Source organism: Centrocercus urophasianus, unplaced genomic scaffold, assembly GCF_019232065.1.
Source record: "Centrocercus urophasianus isolate 14NV4802_14NV808 unplaced genomic scaffold, USGS_Curo_1.0 seq_19, whole genome shotgun sequence".
Taxonomy (NCBI): domain Eukaryota; kingdom Metazoa; phylum Chordata; class Aves; order Galliformes; family Phasianidae; genus Centrocercus; species Centrocercus urophasianus.
The window spans coordinates 5,156,696-5,177,554 of NW_024884744.1; the positions used below are offsets into that span (position 1 = coordinate 5,156,696).

The following is a 20,859-nucleotide window of genomic DNA, read 5'->3' on the forward strand; positions in this document are numbered from 1 at the left end:
TTTTTTTTTTTTTTTTTTTTTTTTCTTGCTTGTTTGGTTTTTATTTTCCTCACTTCAGTATTTTCCAGGTTTCAATCTTGTGGCAAAAAGCTGAAACTAGCCATGCCAGATGAGGCTCTTCTCTGATGCTCCCCAGCAGGGCAGTATCGCAGACCTGGTTTCCTACTGTGGACCAAATATAGGAGCAGTAAATGCAAAGTTAGCATCTCTAACAGTATATTTACCTCAGCTGGACACTGTTGCTGCTAACTTTGTTGCTGAAATCTTTAAATGTAGAGCAATCTCAGTTATTGAGAGCTGGATGCCGTATGTGCACACGTTTTTCTTTTCAAATATTTCCAGAATCTTACTTCAGCTTCCAGTCACCTCATATACATAGTTATCTGAAACATCAATTACTCCATGCTACTCATTAAGTATTACTTAGGTTAGATTTTTTGTTGGTGCTGTGCATTGATATATGAATGAACGTAGCTACTGAAGTCATACTTCTGCATATCTCAAAAGATGAAGTACATGGAATTGTGTGCCCACTTGCTTTGGACTGTCTTCACTTCCCTAGAATTACTTAGAATTAGAATTGCAGTGAGCCTGATTCGTGTATATGTATATTTTCAGATGATATAGTAGCAATGTTGCAGACTGAACGAGTGCAGCATCATGTAAGATAAGAGGTGTGCATTTACTTGAGGCTGGAAGTCTTTCAAAGATTCTCTAATTGTACATGTGTGTGTGCCCACATATACAAAGTATTTCTTACTAATACCTTTAAACGAAGGAATTTAGGCTTTCCTTTTGTGCTGTCAAGGTGCTAACTGAAGAACATAACTCAGTCCTACAACATTTGTGCTCGTGGTGCTCCAGAAGCCTACTTTGAGTTAACTGGTGATTTTTCACAGACGACATCTAATCTATGAGTGTAAATTACTCTGCACTCTTATTATGCCTTAATTGAAGTGCACCAATGTGAAATTGCAATAGATGGAGCTGCAGTGATTTTAGCCTCAATTAACTTTGGGTGGATTTTAGTCTCTTTTCCTTTCCTTTCCTTGAACTAAAGAAGATTATTTGACATCTTGTGTTTACTTAAACTCTCGCTAGAAAATTTAGGGGCTATATGTGTGACCAGGTGTTCTGTGAGACTGCTCTGAAAAAATACTCAGGATTTGTATGTATGTATTTTAATACACATCTTCAATGTGATGTTTAACAGATGTGCAATCAGAGGTGACCAAATCCCTCAGAATTCAGGTGCGGAAAATAGTTTAATAGCGGTCTTTTTGTTGTTTTTTTAAATGGCAGTTTCCATCCCTGTGGCAGCTACCTTATTCTATTCTTGACTTGTCTTCAATTCCCTGCCTCTAATTCACAAAATGCGTGTTGCAGCGCAACAAAATCATTGTGAAGAAATAAAGCATCTTACCCTATGGAATAGGAAATTCAGACACAGCAGAATGCAAAACCTGTGCTCAGAGAGGCAGGATGCCCTTGTGAGAAAGGAACAGGCATATGGTGATTCCAGTCAGTTCTTATTTACTTCACGTTTTACCACCACTGATAGATATTTAGAAAAAAAAAATTAGATCTGATGTGTCTGTTTAGGTATATATGAGTGCTTCTGGAGTTAATAGCAATGAAAGCAGTGTGGTTACCTGTATTCATGTATGAAGATCATTGTTTGCAACTTGTTTTTGCCGCACACCTCTCAAAGCCTTCTGTGGTGGCTAAGGTAGTCATAAAGTACATTTGTGTTTAGCACTGTCTGCACTGTTCAGACTATAGAAGTCAAATTTTGATTGTTTAAGGCTCATATGTTGTTCAACTCGCATATTCAAAAGCAAGAAGGCATTCCTGTGATGGTCTGATATGACTGCTACCTGTATTACTGTGCTCATAAGACTCTCCTGAATCTTCTGAACCATGACTTATTTTTAGACAGTCTCCAGTTCTAAAAATGCAAGTGATGGCATTCTGAATGCAGTTCTCGGTAAATTGGTCTGATGGTTAATCTTTTCTATTTATTTTCAAATAAGGAGATTTGAGTTCACAGTAAATTAGCACCATAATTTCTGTGTTCTGATTGAAAGATTGCACTTTCAAATAACTGCGGGGTTTCTAACTAGTGATTTGCATATGCAGTTTTACGTGAAGATTTCTGACTTCCCTTTCATCAACTTGTAGAATGCATATTAACGTTGATTGGACCCTCATCACACATCTCTACACTGTGAAGAAGTATAAGAAATTATGGTGCTGTCCCTCTTGATGAAACTCATAATTATGATTTTCTTATTTCTTAACTATGAATTTTTCCTTCTGGTGAGATTAAGTCCAACCTTTTTCTCATCTGTATGCATATTCAAAATTCTGAAGAACTGAGAGACATTCCTGAAAACATAGACTATTACAAAACCAAAACAACCATTGTAAAGCAAAAAATGATTTCCAGGCCCAAGTTAGTAAAAGTGGTTTCTGGCGTGGAACGATCAGCTGAAACGCATGACATAAATGATGCTTTCAAAATGTGAATTTGAACTACTTGTATTTTGAAGTAGCTGCACATATTAAACAGCTCATTATATGGCATAAATTTCTCAAATATGTTGGGTAGAGAGATCTTCAAGTACCATCTGTGCAATTTTGAAAAGAATGAACTCATTTTGCCCAAGTCTTGAATGAAAATGGAGAGGAGACTTCTTTATGGGCTCAATTTGGATTTTTAAAACTTTGCACATTAAGAATCTTAATATTTGTTGACTCTCAGCTATAGATCATTACCCAGGTCTGTAGCCACTGCCTTTGATTGTATTATCTAATGTTAAAAGCTACAGCACACTCTAGGACAGACAGGTATATCTTAATGTCTTGTTTCTGTTTTTGCTGTTGAAAATGGTAGCGGAGAAAGGCAGAAGTAGAAAACAGATATTGAATACAATGTGCTTTGGGCTACATAATTTTGTGTATCGTGCTACTTGAAGTAAACAGCTGTGCACCAAGTCTTGGTGAGGCCATGAATCTCTCCCTTAGGGTATCGCCTCCTTCTGCTAAGTCAGAAAGTCAAATGATGACTTTGGCTGTGGACTTCTCCATTCTCTCAGATAGTCTTTCCTCATCATTTGTGGTTTGATTAAATATATTTCAACGGATCACAGTATGTTTGGTTTTTATTATTGCACACTTTATCCTATAATAAGATTTGGCTTTGCCTATACAGTCTGTTAGTGGCTGTTGATTTTACTTATATTTTTGTTAAAGCACTCAAAGAAGGTAAATCATATAAGTATTGCTGTCGTGTTATTCAGTACTACAGTGTTTTTCATTATCCTGTGAAAATTTTGTATGCAGCTTAAAAATACTTTAAACCAAAAGTTGCATCACCCTAAAGCATGACTCAGCTGTGTACTAACAAGTATGAATTTTCCCTTGTGGAAGGCATTAAAGCAGATGTTATCTGCTGGCAACAGAATTGCTCTTTTTTTCAAAGATGGAAATATTAATAGATAACTACTCCTCTCACTATTAAAATGTTTATTTATATATAGCTTTTCCCCCTTTATTTTAAAAGACAAAAAGCAGACAAATCAAACGTACTCCAACTGCTTTTTGTGGCCACCTATGCCAAATGTCATCCATCAGTTCTTAGGGCTTACTTCTACTTTCCGATATGTGTCAGCACATATCACTAAAAATCCTTTAAAATGAGTTTCTGCAGCTGTATCCCCGAGACTAGACGTGCCTCCTCCTTCACTTTTTTCCTCTTACGGCATATCCAGAAATCAGTATTAAAGATCACTTCTTGTGGACTAGCTGTGTTGCTTACACAACTGTTTTAAAGTATCTCCAAGATTATTATCAGACTTTCATATGACTCTTCAGTAAAGATCATCCATAATAAGCCACAGTAGAGCTGATCTCTTGGGTAATCATTTGGGACTGGCTGTGCTTTGCTTTGAGCACGGGTCTGACAAGCAGAGGGCAGCTGATGCCCGTTTATCTGCTCTCCCTGTGCATGAGCTGCCTGCAGAGCCTAGGATCAGTGTACACTTCCCACCCCAATCCCAAATCTACCACATAGGCTTAGAGGATTCTGTCTACAAGGCTTGTCTTTGCAGCTGACCATTCCATAATAGACATTATTGCCTTGTGTCTGAATAGTTCAGCACGTGCTGTACCCACTGACTGATCCCATCTGACACGTGGGCTGGGATTGCTGGCAAGAAGCACCATCATGCCACAGCTGGGAAACAGCTAGTGGGAGGCCTTACAACCAATGCCACCCTGCTGCTTTGTGGACCTTCCACACAGCATGATCCTGTCAGCAAGCATGGGGTTGTTAGGTGAGCATCTCATAATGTGAGAGACCACCCACATCAGCCTTCATGTAACATACTGCAGGCACACAGTAAAAAAAACAAGCCAAGAACACGGTGGACCACATGAAGAAGAGGCAGATTAAACTTTTGAAAGCACTCACAGGCATTTATAATCTCCTCACTGAAACTTTGACGTTTTCTTGCAGCGTTCTGAGAAATCTTGGAATTAAATCTCCAACTGCTTCAATGTCTGTGGCATGCTTGCCAAGAGTATCACGATATATCTAAGCAACTTCCTTCCTGCTGTAAGGGTTGAGGAAAATCATCTTTCAGGGATAGGAAAAAAAATTGGCAAGATGCAAGGAACTGAAAACTACTGAAAACTGAAAACTTGTTTCAAAGAACCAAAAGGAAAGACCGTCCTTTTTGTAGGCTGTGGCCACTTTGCTAATATTAATTCAGATCTGGTACCCCGTGGAGGAGCGTTGAAATCCCAGCAGTAAAATAGCAACGCTGAAAAAGCACAGCAGAGTTCTTACACCACCATGCATTTTTCTCCATGTATGCTTTCAAAATGCCAAAGGACAAAGGATATAGTTAAGAGTTCTTAAATAGAGAACTAATTAAGTTCTGTAAATTGTTGACTTTGGTGAAATGGCTAGGAATTTCCAAAAGCTAGCTTCTGGAGCAATAGCACGGGCCAGAGAAGTTGGTGCTGTTGGGATGTTTAAGCAGCTCTTCACAACTGCAGCGCTTTAAAGCCCAATAAGTGTATGAGTTACTGCAGCTGTAGCGTGCTTTCACAGTATGCGTTGTTGTTCATACACTTAGCCTTGAGGTACTGTTTTTACAGTAACATCCTAATTAGGGCATTTAAAATAGTTGAGTTGGGTGAATGAAGTTGTGGGAATAGTGAAAACAACTGCTCACAGAAACATCTTCGTTTGTGAGATGTTTTCCCTAAGTCAGCTGTGTAGTCCATATCGAGGGGATGCGTTTTCTCTCTGTTAGGAAAATAAAAAATAAAAAAATCCACAGCTCTAGATGATTTCCAATTCTAATGACCTCATATCAGAGCCCTTCCTGGTCTCTTCCATCACTTTGATCATTATTATATAGCACATCCAGCTAAATTTTGTTAGTCACAACTTGATCATTGCAGAAATTGAAGCCTAACACATCCCAAAGCAAAGTCATGGGCTGAAAAAATCAGTTCAGGTTATTTATATGAAAGATATTTGCAGAGTATAAATAGGTTTTTGAGCGATTTATGTGACCTATCAGATAACTTTAGTACTCGGGTGAAGAGTGTATAATTTGCAAACGTATATGTAGATAAAATGCACACGCACTACACATTTAATATTAACAAATATTTTACAATAGAACTTCGTCTTCTTATCATAATTTTGGCTTTAAGTTTAATTGCATCTGTCTTCTAAGTGTTTAAAAGTGCAGTGCATCCACCTGCAAAGATTCTGACTTGTTAATGTATCCTCTATACAAAAAATCAAAATACGAGCCATCTATAAAAGAAGTGTTGCTCATCCTTGAGCAAAAGTGCATCGCGAATGAATAGGAAGGAATATTTTCATTGCAGTAAATGGTTTAGATCTCCTACATCTTCCTTACAAGATGCTCTGTTCCTTTTAGTCACCTTATCCATTGCTAAAATATGTTATTAATATTAGGAATGGCTGGTCAGCAAAGCAAGGAGCAGTATCCTCTGCTCCATGAATATCACATATACATTAATGTTCACAGTGTTGCTGCCCACGTAATTCATTCAGATTAGTTAGCTGGTGCAAATTCAAGTGAGATGTCTAAGATGAAAACAAATGTGCTCTTTAACTTTAACCATATTACTTGAAATTTGCTTATCTTGCTCACATTTCTAACTGAGTAGGTACAGTCTAAAGGGCAACTGAAATTTTCTGTAGATTGCAATTACCATTGAATATTAATAGAGCTTGTCAAACCAAAGTCCTAGGCAAGGAACCTGCAATCCAAAGGAAATATAAAGCCATCCCTCAAAATGCCTACTATTCTTCCACTATACAGTGAGCCATTCTTACTTTCACAATGCAACATATTCTTTTAGCAAAATAAAAGATGACATTTACCATAGGGTAAGCACAGGGATTTGTAACTGGAACCTGCTGAAACACATTGCCTAAGCAGGCGGGCAATTTAAGTCATAAATGTTGCTGCTTTCAATAATGTGGCTCTTTGGGCAAAATTAAAATTAAAAACAAAAAAAGAAAGGAAGGAAGAAAAAGCAGCCCACCTTGCAGCATGTTAGAGCACTTCCTATCACGTGTTTTATTTTTAGAGTAGCATTTGCTGCTTTCTCACAGGCAAAGCAAGGCATTCTGCGCCCTTTTTTCGTGCAGGCACAGAGGTTGCTGGGCCGTGGAACACTCCCACGGACAGAACTCATCAGAAGGTGCTTTGGTTCTCAGTGATGGGAAATGGCACTTCAGTTATCAGCCAGCCCAATCCAACTCCTGCTGCATCATCAGGCTGTAGTAGTTCCCTTACCCTAGGAAAAAAATCTCTTAGCCTTCTCCTCTGCATGTTTAAATTAGGTCAGAGCCTAATATAATTGAATCTGCTAAGGTTTTTAACAACATCTTTAAACCTTCCCATCTCTATTATTTTATTTACTCTTCAAAAATACTGGAATTGCATTAGACAATTATTTATCTGAATGGAAGCATAAATCATTAAATGGGCAGATAAGCCTATGCAGCATTACAATTTATTTACCCACAAAATAGAGGGCCTGGTTCTGGCACACTGTCCATTTGTCGGACAGCCATGTGGCTGAGCCATGGTCCAAATGAGTTTAATAAATCTCTTTCTCAACTCACAAAAGACCATGTCCTCACTTCCATAATTCCATTAGCGTCTGCTCCTTTAGAGGAGATAAAAGAAGAGATAACCTGTCTGTTCAGAACATAAAATAGCAATTGTTCAGCTGATGATTGGAATGTTTCCAGTAGAAGAACTTAATTATGGAACAAAATTAGCCCAATCTGACCTTTTTAGAGAGTAATACAAAAATAAGGGTTTTTTTTTCTTTTTTTGAAATGTCTTCCTGAAATCACTAAAATATTGAATCATTTACTTCACTTTTTTTTTTTTTTTTTTTTTTTTTTTTTAACAAGAGTCAGAGATGATGGCATCTGGTAGTGTTCCCGCAGAGATGACAATCCTAGGATGTTAATAAAACACCATTTGCAGGGAGGGATAATGTATTTTAATAAATTAGCCAATGCAGTTGAACAAACAAGCTTTCAGACACACATGCATGCACAAGCCATTTCCACCACAGGCAGTTTGCCTCTTTGACTCAAAATTGTTAGCTTAATATCTGCACAGCATAGTGATCGTGTCCTAGAAATGACACAGATGGAGGAATAGATTTGATATTGGTTTTTATGGTGTCTATATTAACTACATTCTGAAATCTCCTCTAAGGATAAAAGGTATTGGTAGAACCTCTGTTTTGTCCAAGTGCTAAATAGGAGTAAGCACTTGCTCCACAGACCTGCAGAATGAGTATGATGCTGTGTTTTAATGTATCTCTGTGTGGATGTAACTGCAACGTGGCACTCCTTGCTAGGGAAAAAAGAAAGAAAGAAAAAGGGAGAAAATAAGAAAGAAAAACTTCATCTGCTTTATAAGTCCTATCTCCAATTTCGTGGCATTTTGAATGCTTTTAGACCATGCTGATACTATTGCATATAAGAAAAAATGCATGAACAGGTGGTGATATTAACAGGCTTCTTATGGTTCTGAAAATTGAGATAGAAATGTTTCAAGTCATGAAAGTCAACATCAATAATCATCCATCTTGTGTAGATATGGAAGTCAGCCAATGTGGTTCTTGCTGAGGAGGCATGAAATATTTCTTTTGCATCAGAGCTATTGCTCTGGACACAAGTCATAATTTCTCTAATATAGATGAATGAAGTAAATATTACTAATACTTCCTTCCTTCCTTCCTTCCTTCCTTCCTTCCTTCCTTCCTTTCTTTCTTTTTCTTTCTTTTTCTTTTTTTTTTTTTTTTAATAAACTGAAAGCTCCCCCTTCTGGCACATTTCCTGAATTGAATGCAAGTTTCTACTTTTGTCAGCAAGAGAAATTTCCTCCTTAGCTTTCTTTTTCAGATCCTTTCCACAAAGAATTCTTTAAAACAAGTGTATGTATGATTTCCCAAGGATTTCCCATTTTCCCATCAAGCTTCAGGGTTTGCTGTGAACTCACTTAACGTCAGGGGATAGCTTAAGTCTTCACCTGTAATTTTCAGCTGTCATTTTTCCAGGCAAAGATTTACTTGCTGCCTGCTTTGCTGCATATTATGCAGAATACAGAAAATAACTTGTTCAGCACTGTTGAGTGTTTTCATTTGTTTTCGTTCAAGACTTTCACTGCCATCTATTTTCAAAATGCTAGGAGTCACTGAAAATTCTGCACCTTTTTTTCATACCAACATGCAGCCCTGCTCAGAGCAGACCCTTTCTGAGCCCCACGAATCTTCAAGCCAGAATAGGGGGAAAAAATCAACAAGAGAGCTGTTTAGAGCACAATTTTGGTAATCACTCCTGTCCCATTGGTGCTTTTATTTCAATTTTTGGGGTTTTTTTTTGTAATCCTCTAAGTCAGCACAATCACTTCTGTGCTTCTTGATGAATTGATATGTTACTGATTTTCCTCAGTCATGTGTTTATATAAGGAATGGAGAAGGCTCTCCCAGCATCTGCAGCCACAGGACCCAGTAGTTCCCATAGATTCACACCATTTTATTACAGTCACTGGTGCCATCCCTCAGCTCCAAGCAGGCTGACACAGCAGTGAGACTAGTTAGGAAGCTTTCAGTGGATTTGCTGTCATAGGTGCGATGATTTCGTCTCTCTGCATCTTGAAGAACTGTTTGTGTGGAGACAGGAATGAGTGCCTGTGTGCATATTGGGGCTGGTCCTTTGCACAGGCATGCTTACCAGCCTCTTCGGTTGCATGTAAGGAAATAAACGTAGGAGAGTAAAAAAAAGAGAGTAAAATAGCACAATATTAATCTCAATTGAGTACTGGGTTGTAATAGTAAAATGAGAATGAATTAATTATGAGTTCATTTCTGGGTTTTCCCTGAATAAGGTGGTGATGTTTTCTTCTATGACAGTGATGCTACTTTCCTTTCTCATGCAGTTAAATAATAAGTAAGTGTGGTGGGTTTTAGTCATAAAATAGTAGTTATTTTAGAGTCCAGTATCCAAACAGCTATTTACAACAGCTACAGTGAATGAAATATGCCCATTAGATCTGTGCATTAGATTTGAAAGTGGGAGAATTGCTGGTCTGGCACCTTATGCCACTTTCCTGTTTCCTCTCCATGGTAACAAAGATCAGGACTGACCTACACAAACAAAACTGTTCACCCCAAATGTGCCATAGCTCCACAACTGAGGCAGTGATGCCAATTAGCCATCAGTGCAGTTTACAGCAAAGGTCTCTTACAAATTGCATGTTCCTAATACATGTGGATATTGATTGTCCCCCTCTATTCTTCTCTTGTTGAGGCCCCATCTGAAATACTGTGTCCAAATGTGGAGCCCCCAGTACAGAAAAGACAGAGAGCTGTCGGAGAGGGTCCAGAGGAGGGCCATGATGATGATCAGGGGACTGGAGCACCTCCCCTTTGAAGACAGACTGAGGGAGCTGGGCTTGTTCAGCCTGGAGCAAAGAAGGCTGTGGGGTGACCTCATTGCAGCCTTTCAGTACCTAAAGGGAGCCTACAAACAGGAGGGGAATCAACTCTTTGAAAGGGTTGACAGCTGCAGGACAAAGGGAAATGTTTTTAGGTTGAGGGAGGAGAGATTTAGGTTGGATGTCAGGGGGAAATTCTTTACTATGAGAGTGGTGAGGTGCTGGAACAGCTGCCCAGAGAGGCTGTGGATGCCCCGTCCCTGGAGGTGTTCAAGGCCAGGTTGGATGGGGTCCTGGGCAGTCTGGTCTGGTATTAAATGTGGAGGTTGGTGGCCCTGCATGTGGAGAGGGGTTGGAGATTCATCATCCTTGAGGTCCCTTCCAACCCTGGCCATTCTGTAGTTCTGTGATAGGTATGCATATGCACCTAGCTGTACTCCTATATTATGTATGTGTTTCCAGTTCTCCATTTCTTTGTAGAAATGTCTCAAAAGATGTTGTTCTTGTCATAATGAAGCAATGACAGTCCTCTGAGAACCATGCTGTGGTTTTGTTTAAGAAAAAACTGTGAACTTTTGAGTAGGCTGTCTATTCTAAAGAGAGTTAAATCAGTATAACTTTAACTACAGTAGAAGACTCACTAATACATAACTAATGTGGAAATAATTGCTCTAATGCTTGCATTTCTCTACAAAGCATGTACTGAAAAACAGTACATTGTTGATTCAGTGATAGTTAAATCAGTTTCATATGCAAATGGAGGCACTGGACTACATCTGGATGCTGGTATTATTTGAATATCTTGTCTTTTAAGCTTAAGAAAATTGGAAATATCAACTAACAGTATCCAAGAGCAAAACAATATATTCTATCAACAGTGATTCTCTCCAAAGTCTTTATTGTCCACCATTTATTCGGTAGTCTCTAATGACAGAAGTATTGGCAATAGTAAATGCCAGGGCACTGCTGGGAGTAAAGTGTAAAACAGTCGTTCCTGCATCTGATGTGCTGCATTGTTTTTCTTCCAGTAGGAATAAAAGGAAGCAATTCCTGTGCTCTCCTGATTGCCCCTGAGCTCTTATCTTCTTGATGTTAAGGGAACACAGAAACGGCTTAAATTGTCTTTATCCTTTTAATGTAGATTCAATTAATTGAGGTTAATGACTACGTGCTGGAACTTGGGGACTTGAGTTCATTTTTCAATGCAGTCTGTCCTGTGACACCAGCTGTATTTTTAGGGGGAGAAAAGAATATGGGAGAAATAAAAAGAAAAAGAAAATAAAGATCGTATTGTTGTGATTTAACTGAACATGATATACAAAGAAGTGGAGTTGTTGTCTTTCTAGCAGGAACAAAGCTGTTAGATGCATCTGCAGAAGTGCAATACACAGTTGACCAACCAGTTAAAAATGCTTTCATCACATCTGTTTTCTAAACCTTTACTCTTTAACTTAGTGTAATCAGCACAGAGTCCTTGGGAGCAGTAAATTGTGACCTGTTAGTACTTTGATGAATACTCAGCCTGTGATGTTTCTTCATTTTCCCTACATTAATATATCATGGCCAAAAGAGTGAACACGAAAGGAATTATTCCAGGAGGAGTGCAAAATTGCAAATTGCTGTCTAGTGAATATGGAAAATGATGCAATTGCACAATGCTTAATTTCGTATACCTTTAAAGTGTTACCTAGAAGACTCAAAAAGATTAGTCAGAAGAGTACTTCTCTAACCCTTTCTTTTTTTCATTTCCATTCACAGGATTTTTGAGCACTGGGGACCAAGCAGCAAAAGGAAACTATGGCCTCCTTGATCTAATTCAAGCTTTGCGATGGACTAGTGAAAATATTGGGTTCTTTGGTGGTGACCCGTTAAGAATAACTGTTTTTGGATCTGGTGCAGGCGGTTCATGCGTCAATCTGTTGACTTTATCCCATTATTCTGAAGGTAACCGTTGGAGCAATTCAACCAAAGGTATTATGCAGGTTGCAAATTTTGACAATTTTGGTGTCTGCATGCCACCACCATTAGTACTATGTGATGCTCTGTATATTCCCTTTGTTCTAGGAACAGTTGAGTTCAGCTCAGTATTAAGCAAACTTTCTAAAGGCTGTACTTAAACGCCTTCTCCCTCAGCTCTTCTGTGCATGTTTAAATTTTGGGTCACTTTCTTCTTTTTCCTATGGAGCTTTGTTGAAATGCTTTATAGCAGACTTCTGAACAGCATATGCTCAGTGTATCAGTTTTGTCTCTCTTCTTTCCTACCTAAGGGTGTCCTTTTTGGAAAGCCAGTCAGTCATGCTCACAGTAGGTGAGGTCATCTATATTTAGACAATCATGAAAGGCAAGTTTAGTTTCTCATGAGGAGCAGAATTTAAGGAAAACTAAAAAGACACAGTTTCTCTTTTCAGGCTAACAACTAAAATACTTAAAACTATTATTTTGTGTGAAGGAGAAGAGTACCTAGTTCAGAAATCTTTGGTCTGAAACTGCATAAGCTTCTACTTGCTGTCTTCTAATTAAAAAAAAAAATGGTTGAATGTCTTGCATGCATGATCCAAAATTGTCAAAGCATCCAAGTTGCAAATGGATTTTCTTCTATATCCTTTCCTATTCCATAACTAACACCTTTTCTCTTTACTTGAGGCAGACAGCAGGAAATTAAAAACATGCTGTTTGAGGGGCCCCAGTTTTTTATTCCATAAGCTTAGTAATGAAGTTCCACGTGTTTTTTCTCATTTGCATGGCTATTGCTTATTGATCACATTACTTCTGTCTCGCTCTTTTCACAAATAAATCTGTATTGTTTATTTTTACAAAGGAAATCACACTGTCACTGGGCACACAATCCCACACTGGTTTATATTGTCGTATCTTCATGGAAGACTAATTGGCCAGTCATAAAACAATAATTCCACTCAGATTAAAATAGCTGTATTTACCCAGCACTGTGATACAGAACCCACTGAGGTCAATGAAAGTGACAGATTCTTTAGATCAGGCCTTTAAACTATTTTAAAAGAGAGAAAGAAACGGATTCTTTTTACAAGAAGCATTATCCTGTAATCTGAAACCCTGCTTCATCTCTTTTTTTTTTTTTTTCACCAGAACTCACAAGAAATAACTTCTGGTGTGGAGGATTTGGTTGAATGTTTCTCTTCTTTCCTCTTACTTGATTTTAATCATAGAATCATAGAATATCCCAAGTTGGAAGGGACCCAAAAGGATGGTGGAGTCCAACACCTGGATCCACACAGGACTACACAAAACCAGACCATAATACTAATCTAATTGATGCAATGTAGCATTCATGTGATATGCCACTATTTAAAATGTCTGGGCAGTCATGTCTTGCCTCCTATCAGGAAATTTTACTCTGTTGTATTCAACACACATCCAGAATTCTGCCAGGAGCAGAATTTCTCGGAGGATTCTGGTGCCATTATTTTCCGACATAGGAGTTCAAAGGATCTGGAAGGAGGGTTTAAGGATATGTATGTAAAATGGAGTTGTAAATGTCAGGGTTTCTTTTATAACAAAAGCAAAAAAAAAAAAACAAAAAACAAAAAACAAAAAAACTTTATTGAATTTTGGATTAAACAGTACATGCCACCCACATGTACTCATTTTATTTCATTTGGAGATTTTCAGACTTCCCACTAGAGAATTATTAAAATAATTTGGTCAGCTTCAAATAAGAAAAGCTGTTTAAAATTTTTAAATATTTTGCAATATTCTAATATTATCCAAACAAATTTTATTGCAAATTGTTAACCAGTCTCTTTCATAAGATGCAAATTCAGTTGCTCTCTTTGCTCCATTTTCCTTTGGAAGGATCACTTGGTAGCGGAGAGGACGCATACAGCCCCTTTTAGGATGGTGCTGTTCTGTGCTGCCCATCTGCAAGTGGGCAGAACAGCACTCATCTTTAGAAAGCGCTCTGAAAATGTAGATGAATAAATGCAAATTGCAAATTATTATTATTTATTTGGTGAGCTTTTGAACAGAAGTCACAAAGCGATATGGTCTGCTGAGCATTTAAATCTTCTTGCCATCAGTTTGGAGCCCGTAAGCTATAATAATCATACACATTATCAGATAAAAATATATTTCTCCTTCCTGTGAGATACTGATCTGACAGAATGAAAATCATTTTTCACAGCATTATTCATTTTTTACCAAGTAGATTGAGACGAGGAGTTTTTCCTTAAGAATTTTTCACCAGAAGGGAGGATGTTTAGTTTCAGTTCCCAGGAGAACTTTACGGCCAGAGGACTTGACCACTTCTACTTAATCCAGTGCTCAATGTTTATATTCACTTAGTGAGCCCTCATGTTTAAGGCAGCATTTTTTAATACGTAGCCTACTCTTTCTGTCCTTCTTCAGAGATATTTAATAAAGCAGTAAAAAGAGATTTATGCAATATGCAAAAAGAAAGATTATGAAGTATCATGAAATACATGTTTGTGAAAATTCAGTTTTGTCTTTTTGTTACATTTAATATAATGCCTGGATCCTCTGTGGTAATTCCTCTGACTTTGCACTGATTTGTACTAGCTCAATATCTGACCTTGTAAGCATGCAAATATATTTTTACTTGCTTTATAGCTCCAGCTCTTTCTTATTTTTTACTCTTTTCTTGCAAGGAAATAACATCTTGGATATGACTTCTCGTAAATTTAAGGAAAAGCTTGAGTTTACATATTTCAATCCCTACACCTATCTGATTTTAAGACTTGGATTTCACTTTAATACAGTCTAAAATGATTTGAAAATTCCTCGTAAGCTTGTAAAATATTTCCTGATAGCAATTAATCCTTATTGACTTCTGAATGTGCAGAATCTGGTACTGAAATACAGTTTGTCAAGACGCATCTCTGACTTAAGTAAGAGAATACAGAAGTATTTATTTTTTTTAATCAATAGAAATATGTTACCTATCAAGATATATGACGTGTTTTGCATTATTGAAATCAAGTTCTGAAGTAAGCTGAGTACCTTAGCACTAGTTTCTTTTGTGGAAGTACCCAGCTCTTCTTCAAACATGGGCCAGAATATAAATCCTGAGCAAAATTAAGTGAGGCCAGATGTCATTTCCTGTCAGTTCCTGACCAAAGTCAGTGGAATTACTCTGGGTACCTACAAACGTAAGTGAAACCTAATGTGACATATATGTCTTATATCAGTACGACTTACATTTGCAATGGACCATTTTGTATTACTTGTAGTGAGCTTTAAAAAGGTAGAATCCAGTGTAAAATACCTTCTGGTAGTAAGCGCTAAAGACTTAATGAGATGAACTGGATGCACGTCCATGAAAATGAAGAACACACACACAAAAAACAACAGAAAGGCCACAAGCACCTACGTATAATCTAAGTTTCTGTTGTACTAACATTAGAAATGAGAATTATAAGAGATCAATTTTTCTGTCTTTTGTTATACTCAAAATTTCTTTCAGAAATGGAACTTTTCTTTCCAGAGGGAGTGAGAAAAAGCCCAAAATGAAAGGAATACATGAGATAGAGGAATAAGGTTGGAGTCTTCACCATGTTAAAGTCATTAGCAAAAAAATTAATTGATTTATTGACTACAAGAGGGGTGAGACTTCATAACACACTCAAAAATGCTTATGGAGAGGAGAGGAAAAGGTCAATTTAAAAACATTTTTTATTTCTATGAGTAGAATTCCTGATCCAGAATGCTAGTTAAATCTGCAGAAATTCAAATTAGTTGCACTGAAGTCCTTGGGATTTGCTACAAGTTTATATACAGATCTGGTTCATGCTCTCTTCCCTAAATGAATACCTGAACATATGCTCATATCTCTGAATTACAAAGCTAAATAGTGTAAAATATACATTTTTCATGTTTCACGTGTGATCACTATAAACATTCATTAAAAAAACACTTTACAAGAAAGGATCTTGACTCTCAGACACATGTAAATTTAATAGCTGCCTAGTTCCTTCTCATCCATTGCTCCAAAACATTAACTTTTGCTATAATATGCACTTCAATACACTGTACCTCTCAAACCAGGTTTAATCCCAAGGAGAAAGTAAAATAGCAGTATATTAGTTTTATTTAATACGTGATCATATACATGCATGCTGATGATAGCTTGAAGAGAATTCCTGGCTTTTTCCCTAGCCTATAATGTGCTTTAAAGGCAGGAGTTTCTTTCATGCTAATAGCATCACTGGACACAAGGTAATGCTACTTCTTTTTCTTTCTGAGTTCCTTTTGAAATTCTGATCTTCAGCTGGACTACACAAAGGTAGAATCATTTGCTTCAGTTTCTGCACATATTGAGTTGATTTTGTAGACATTACCTGTAGACTCAACGGCAGTCAGATCTCATCATCTTGTGTATTTATCTATTACTAGGATTGTTTTTAAGTATTTTTTCTGTTACACTTTACTATTGTTTCAAAGAACTTCTCTGAATCTTTCAAGTATATAGCTGTTCCAAGGTCACTTCAGTAGTTTTAAACTATTTCTCCCCACAGGACTTTTTCAAAGAGCAATAGCTCAAAGTGGAACAGCACTGTCCAGCTGGGCGGTTAGTTTTCAGCCTGCAAAATATGCCAGGATGCTGGCTACAAAAGTTGGTTGCAACATGTCGGACACTGTAGAACTGGTAGAATGTCTACAGAAGAAGCCTTATAGAGAACTCGTTGACCAGGACATTCAACCAGCTAGATACCATATAGCCTTTGGACCAGTAATTGATGGCGATGTGATACCCGATGATCCTCAGATATTGATGGAACAAGGAGAATTCCTCAATTACGACATCATGCTGGGAGTTAATCAAGGCGAAGGGTTAAAATTTGTTGAAAACATTGTGGATAGTGAAGATGGCATCTCAGCTAGCGATTTTGACTTTGCAGTTTCTAATTTTGTCGATAACTTGTACGGATACCCTGAAGGCAAAGATATATTGAGGGAAACTATTAAATTTATGTACACCGACTGGGCAGATCGACACAATCCTGAGACCAGAAGGAAAACACTGCTGGCTTTGTTTACTGATCACCAATGGGTTGCACCAGCAGTGGCCACAGCAGATCTTCACTCGAATTTTGGATCGCCTACATACTTCTATGCCTTTTACCATCATTGCCAGACAGATCAGGTACCTGCGTGGGCAGATGCAGCCCATGGAGATGAGGTTCCTTACGTACTGGGAATCCCCATGATTGGTCCTACTGAATTATTTCCTTGTAATTTCTCCAAAAATGATGTCATGCTAAGTGCAGTAGTGATGACATACTGGACAAACTTCGCAAAAACTGGGTGAGTACCAGATAATGAATAATTTTATATACAAACACTGCATATAAGTAAGCAGCACTTTCTCTTGAATATCTCCCTTGGAAATATTCACAGATGAGTAAGAAATTATGAATTGGGTTGCATAGCTGTGTAATGTCATTGAGTTCACTTACACGTTCTGGCAAAAGGAGGGAAAAATATTTTTGTGAGTAATCTGATGAAGATATTTTAAACACCACATACGCAAAAATCATTTAAGGGCTCCCTAGAAAAGTAATAAATTGAGTGTTTAACATATGCAGGTAGTTAAAAATGTTTTACATTAATGCATCTAACAACTTGAGAGGTTTTGACATTTTCACAAATCCTGCTTTTAGTTGTATCTCAAAATGCTACTCCACCTTTGGCCATTGGAGTCTAAGTCAGTATGTGTTACACTGAGTTACGCCCTGCTGTGGTCTTTTCACCTTTAGAAGACCACAGATACTGTGTGTGAACTGAAACACTGTGCTTCAGGTTACTAAAATGAAAATAGAAAAAGCTTAATAGCCTCTCACACTGGTTTCTTGTAGGCATTTGCCCACATCACAACACTGCTGGCAGTTTTTCCTCAGCAGTAAAAGATTTGTGTGAGTGATACTATCATTTTGTAGAAATAGAGAAGTGATGAATTCTATGTAACAAAAGATTATATGTGGTTCATTTGCATAATACTGTATCTAACTGAGATTAGTAAAACCTCTCCTTTTAAGAAATAATATGCTGCTCTGTCCAAAGGCAGACTTGAATGTTAAGTATAAAATACTAATTTTATGTTTCCTTTTGAAATACTGTATAAAATTTGAGATTTTCTTTTTTAGTGACCCAAATCAGCCCGTGCCACAAGATACAAAATTCATCCATACAAAACCAAATCGTTTTGAAGAAGTAGCATGGACCAGATATTCTCAGAAAGACCAACTGTATCTTCACATTGGATTAAAACCACGAGTTAAAGAACATTATAGGGCCAATAAAGTGAACCTTTGGTTGGAACTGGTACCTCATCTGCACAATCTTAACGACATTTCACAGTATACCTCTACCACAACTAAAGTGCCATCAACAGATAATACTTTCAGACCAACAAGGAAAAATTCAGTTTCTGTTACTTCAGCCTTTCCTACAGCCAAACAAGATGATCCCAAACAGCAACCAAGCCCATTTTCAGTGGATCAAAGAGATTATTCAACAGAATTGAGCGTTACTATTGCAGTTGGTGCATCTTTACTCTTCCTGAACATTTTGGCCTTTGCAGCACTGTACTACAAAAAGGACAAGCGGAGACATGATGTTCATAGGAGATGTAGCCCACAACGTACTACTACCAATGATCTCACCCATGCACAAGAAGAGGAGATAATGTCCCTCCAAATGAAGCACACTGACTTGGATCATGAATGTGAGTCCATCCATCCACATGAGGTGGTTCTCAGGACCGCCTGTCCCCCAGACTACACGCTAGCTATGAGAAGGTCTCCTGATGATATTCCCTTAATGACGCCCAACACCATCACAATGATTCCCAACACTATACCAGGGATTCAGCCCTTACACACATTCAATACATTTACCGGAGGACAGAACAATACTCTGCCCCATCCTCATCCCCACCCCCATTCACACTCAACAACCAGGGTATAGCCAGACAAGATGAAACAAACTTTATTTTTTGATGGATTACAGTAGGTGGTATTACTGAAGATTACTTGGCTTTCAACCTACAAGACTCTTACTATTTAAATATGGAGGAATATTATGTGAATATACATATCAAGAACTTTTGGGGTTTTGAAAAAAAAAATGAATTGTACATATATCAAATGAACTTAAGAAACAAAAACAAACAAAAAACCACCCAACTGTTGGCAGTTGCTTGAAACAGTTGTCCTGAATGATACTTTTTCATTCACATTCAAGTATTAATTTTCTGAAGATTTAAGTTACATAATGGAATTAGGCATGTGCAACACAAACAGGAAAGAACAAAGACTGAAAATTTTAAAAACCTATAAATATGCACAAGGGACACACTAATGGAATGTCAGATAACTTTCACCAATTTTTATTTGGACCTGTTTTATTGTGTAGACCATATTTACATATTTGAATAAGTACACAAAGCACCAATGCTGTTAAGGCCTTAGGAAGGGGCTCATGCTGAGATCTGCCAGTCAGACAAAGAAGTTTTACAGCCTGGCAGGTACAAGATTATCACTTAAGTGCTGTCAGTGTAAAAGTTGTGGGAATAAAAGAAACTGGTTATTTTTAGCACGATGTGCATGATAATTTATATGCTTGGTGGCTGTGCTGCTGATTAAGCCGTAATTAAAATTCTTCTCATCCCATTGGAGTTTTAATAGAAGCGTTCTCCATCAATTGGCACAACCTAAGGAAGTTTTTTAAAGGGGCAAAAGTAATTACAGTGAAATATTTCATAGTAATTTCAGTAAAAGAAGGAATTGCAACAGTTCTAAGAGGTATTTTTGGAATTCTAGGTATGCGGTGGTGAAAACTCACTGATTTGAATCCCAGAAAAAAATCTATTTTATTAATGTTGTCTTCCCTTTTCACCTAAATAGTGTCTAACATTAACATAATTGTAACTCTAATGGAAACTCCTGTGGTAAAGGATTTATAATTTTCTGTGACTTAATTACAATATATTTAGTTCAAATTGGTGAGGTAAAGTGTGTCCAAAGATTGAATTGCAATGATGTTTTGCGGTATAAAAACGCCCCAATATCACCACTCTGATTACATCTCTCAGTTTATGGTTTGAACTCATGTTGCATGTTACAGAGTTTACTTACGATACTTTAATATAAAGTTAATTCCCTTTTTGCTATACATTAGCCATTTAAATGAATTCTGTAGATCAGAAGAAGGGGGTATGTAAGGACGGGGAGAGCGCCAAAACCTGGAAATTTTAACATCTGAACAGTACATATGTTTGTGTGATTCAAAATGAGTGTTCTAAAATGAAAAGAAATTTTTCATTCCCTGTTGCTTTCCAGTAATTATATACCACAGTCCTTTCAAAATGTTTGTATATGTAATCAGATGTACATTTATATAAAAGAAATAATTGAGATGGACTTAAGAGCACATCCCTGATAAATACTTTCTCTCTTACCTGTACTATATTTCTATTAGACTAAAGTTATGTGATTTTTTTTTACATTTTTTCAAATTACTAGCAATTTTGATAGTTTGTAAGATAATGCAAAGAACTTTCTCTGACAAACTAACTGCAGTAACAGAAACATTTCTTTTCAGTTACTCTTTTTCAAGAATGAAAGCTTATTACACAAAAAAAATAATAAATTGTATACTACTTGATGGAAAATTACTTTGTACTTCTTGGCCATATTACTGGTCACTGAGTGAAATAAAGATAATCTGGATAACGAATATTATTCCAATGCTAAGAGACCTGATCTTTGCTCATTAAAGAGCTAAAATGTTTATTGCTGTTTTGTCATTTTTTAATGAAGTAATGGTAACTGTCTCGAATAAA

At 37.2% G+C, this 20,859-nt stretch overlaps 1 protein-coding gene across 7 annotated transcripts in view; it reads left to right on the top strand.

Annotated features, from left to right (window-relative positions):
- Window positions 1-20,224, top strand: part of NLGN1 (neuroligin 1) — a 274,010-nt gene extending 253,786 nt beyond the window's left edge. For 4 of the 7 annotated variants that reach the window (XM_042820725.1, XM_042820728.1, XM_042820726.1 and 1 more), the window contains 3 exons: window positions 11,781-11,993; window positions 16,532-17,321; window positions 18,161-20,224. In XM_042820725.1, the coding sequence (XP_042676659.1) occupies window positions 11,781-11,993; window positions 16,532-17,321; window positions 18,161-18,983 (1,826 nt within the window). In that variant the 3' untranslated portion in view covers window positions 18,984-20,224. The remainder of the gene's footprint in view (window positions 1-11,780; window positions 11,994-16,531; window positions 17,322-18,160) is intronic. The other 3 variants (XM_042820727.1, XM_042820731.1, XM_042820729.1) reach the window with 1 other exon arrangement.
- Window positions 20,225-20,859: the final 635 nt, after the last annotated feature.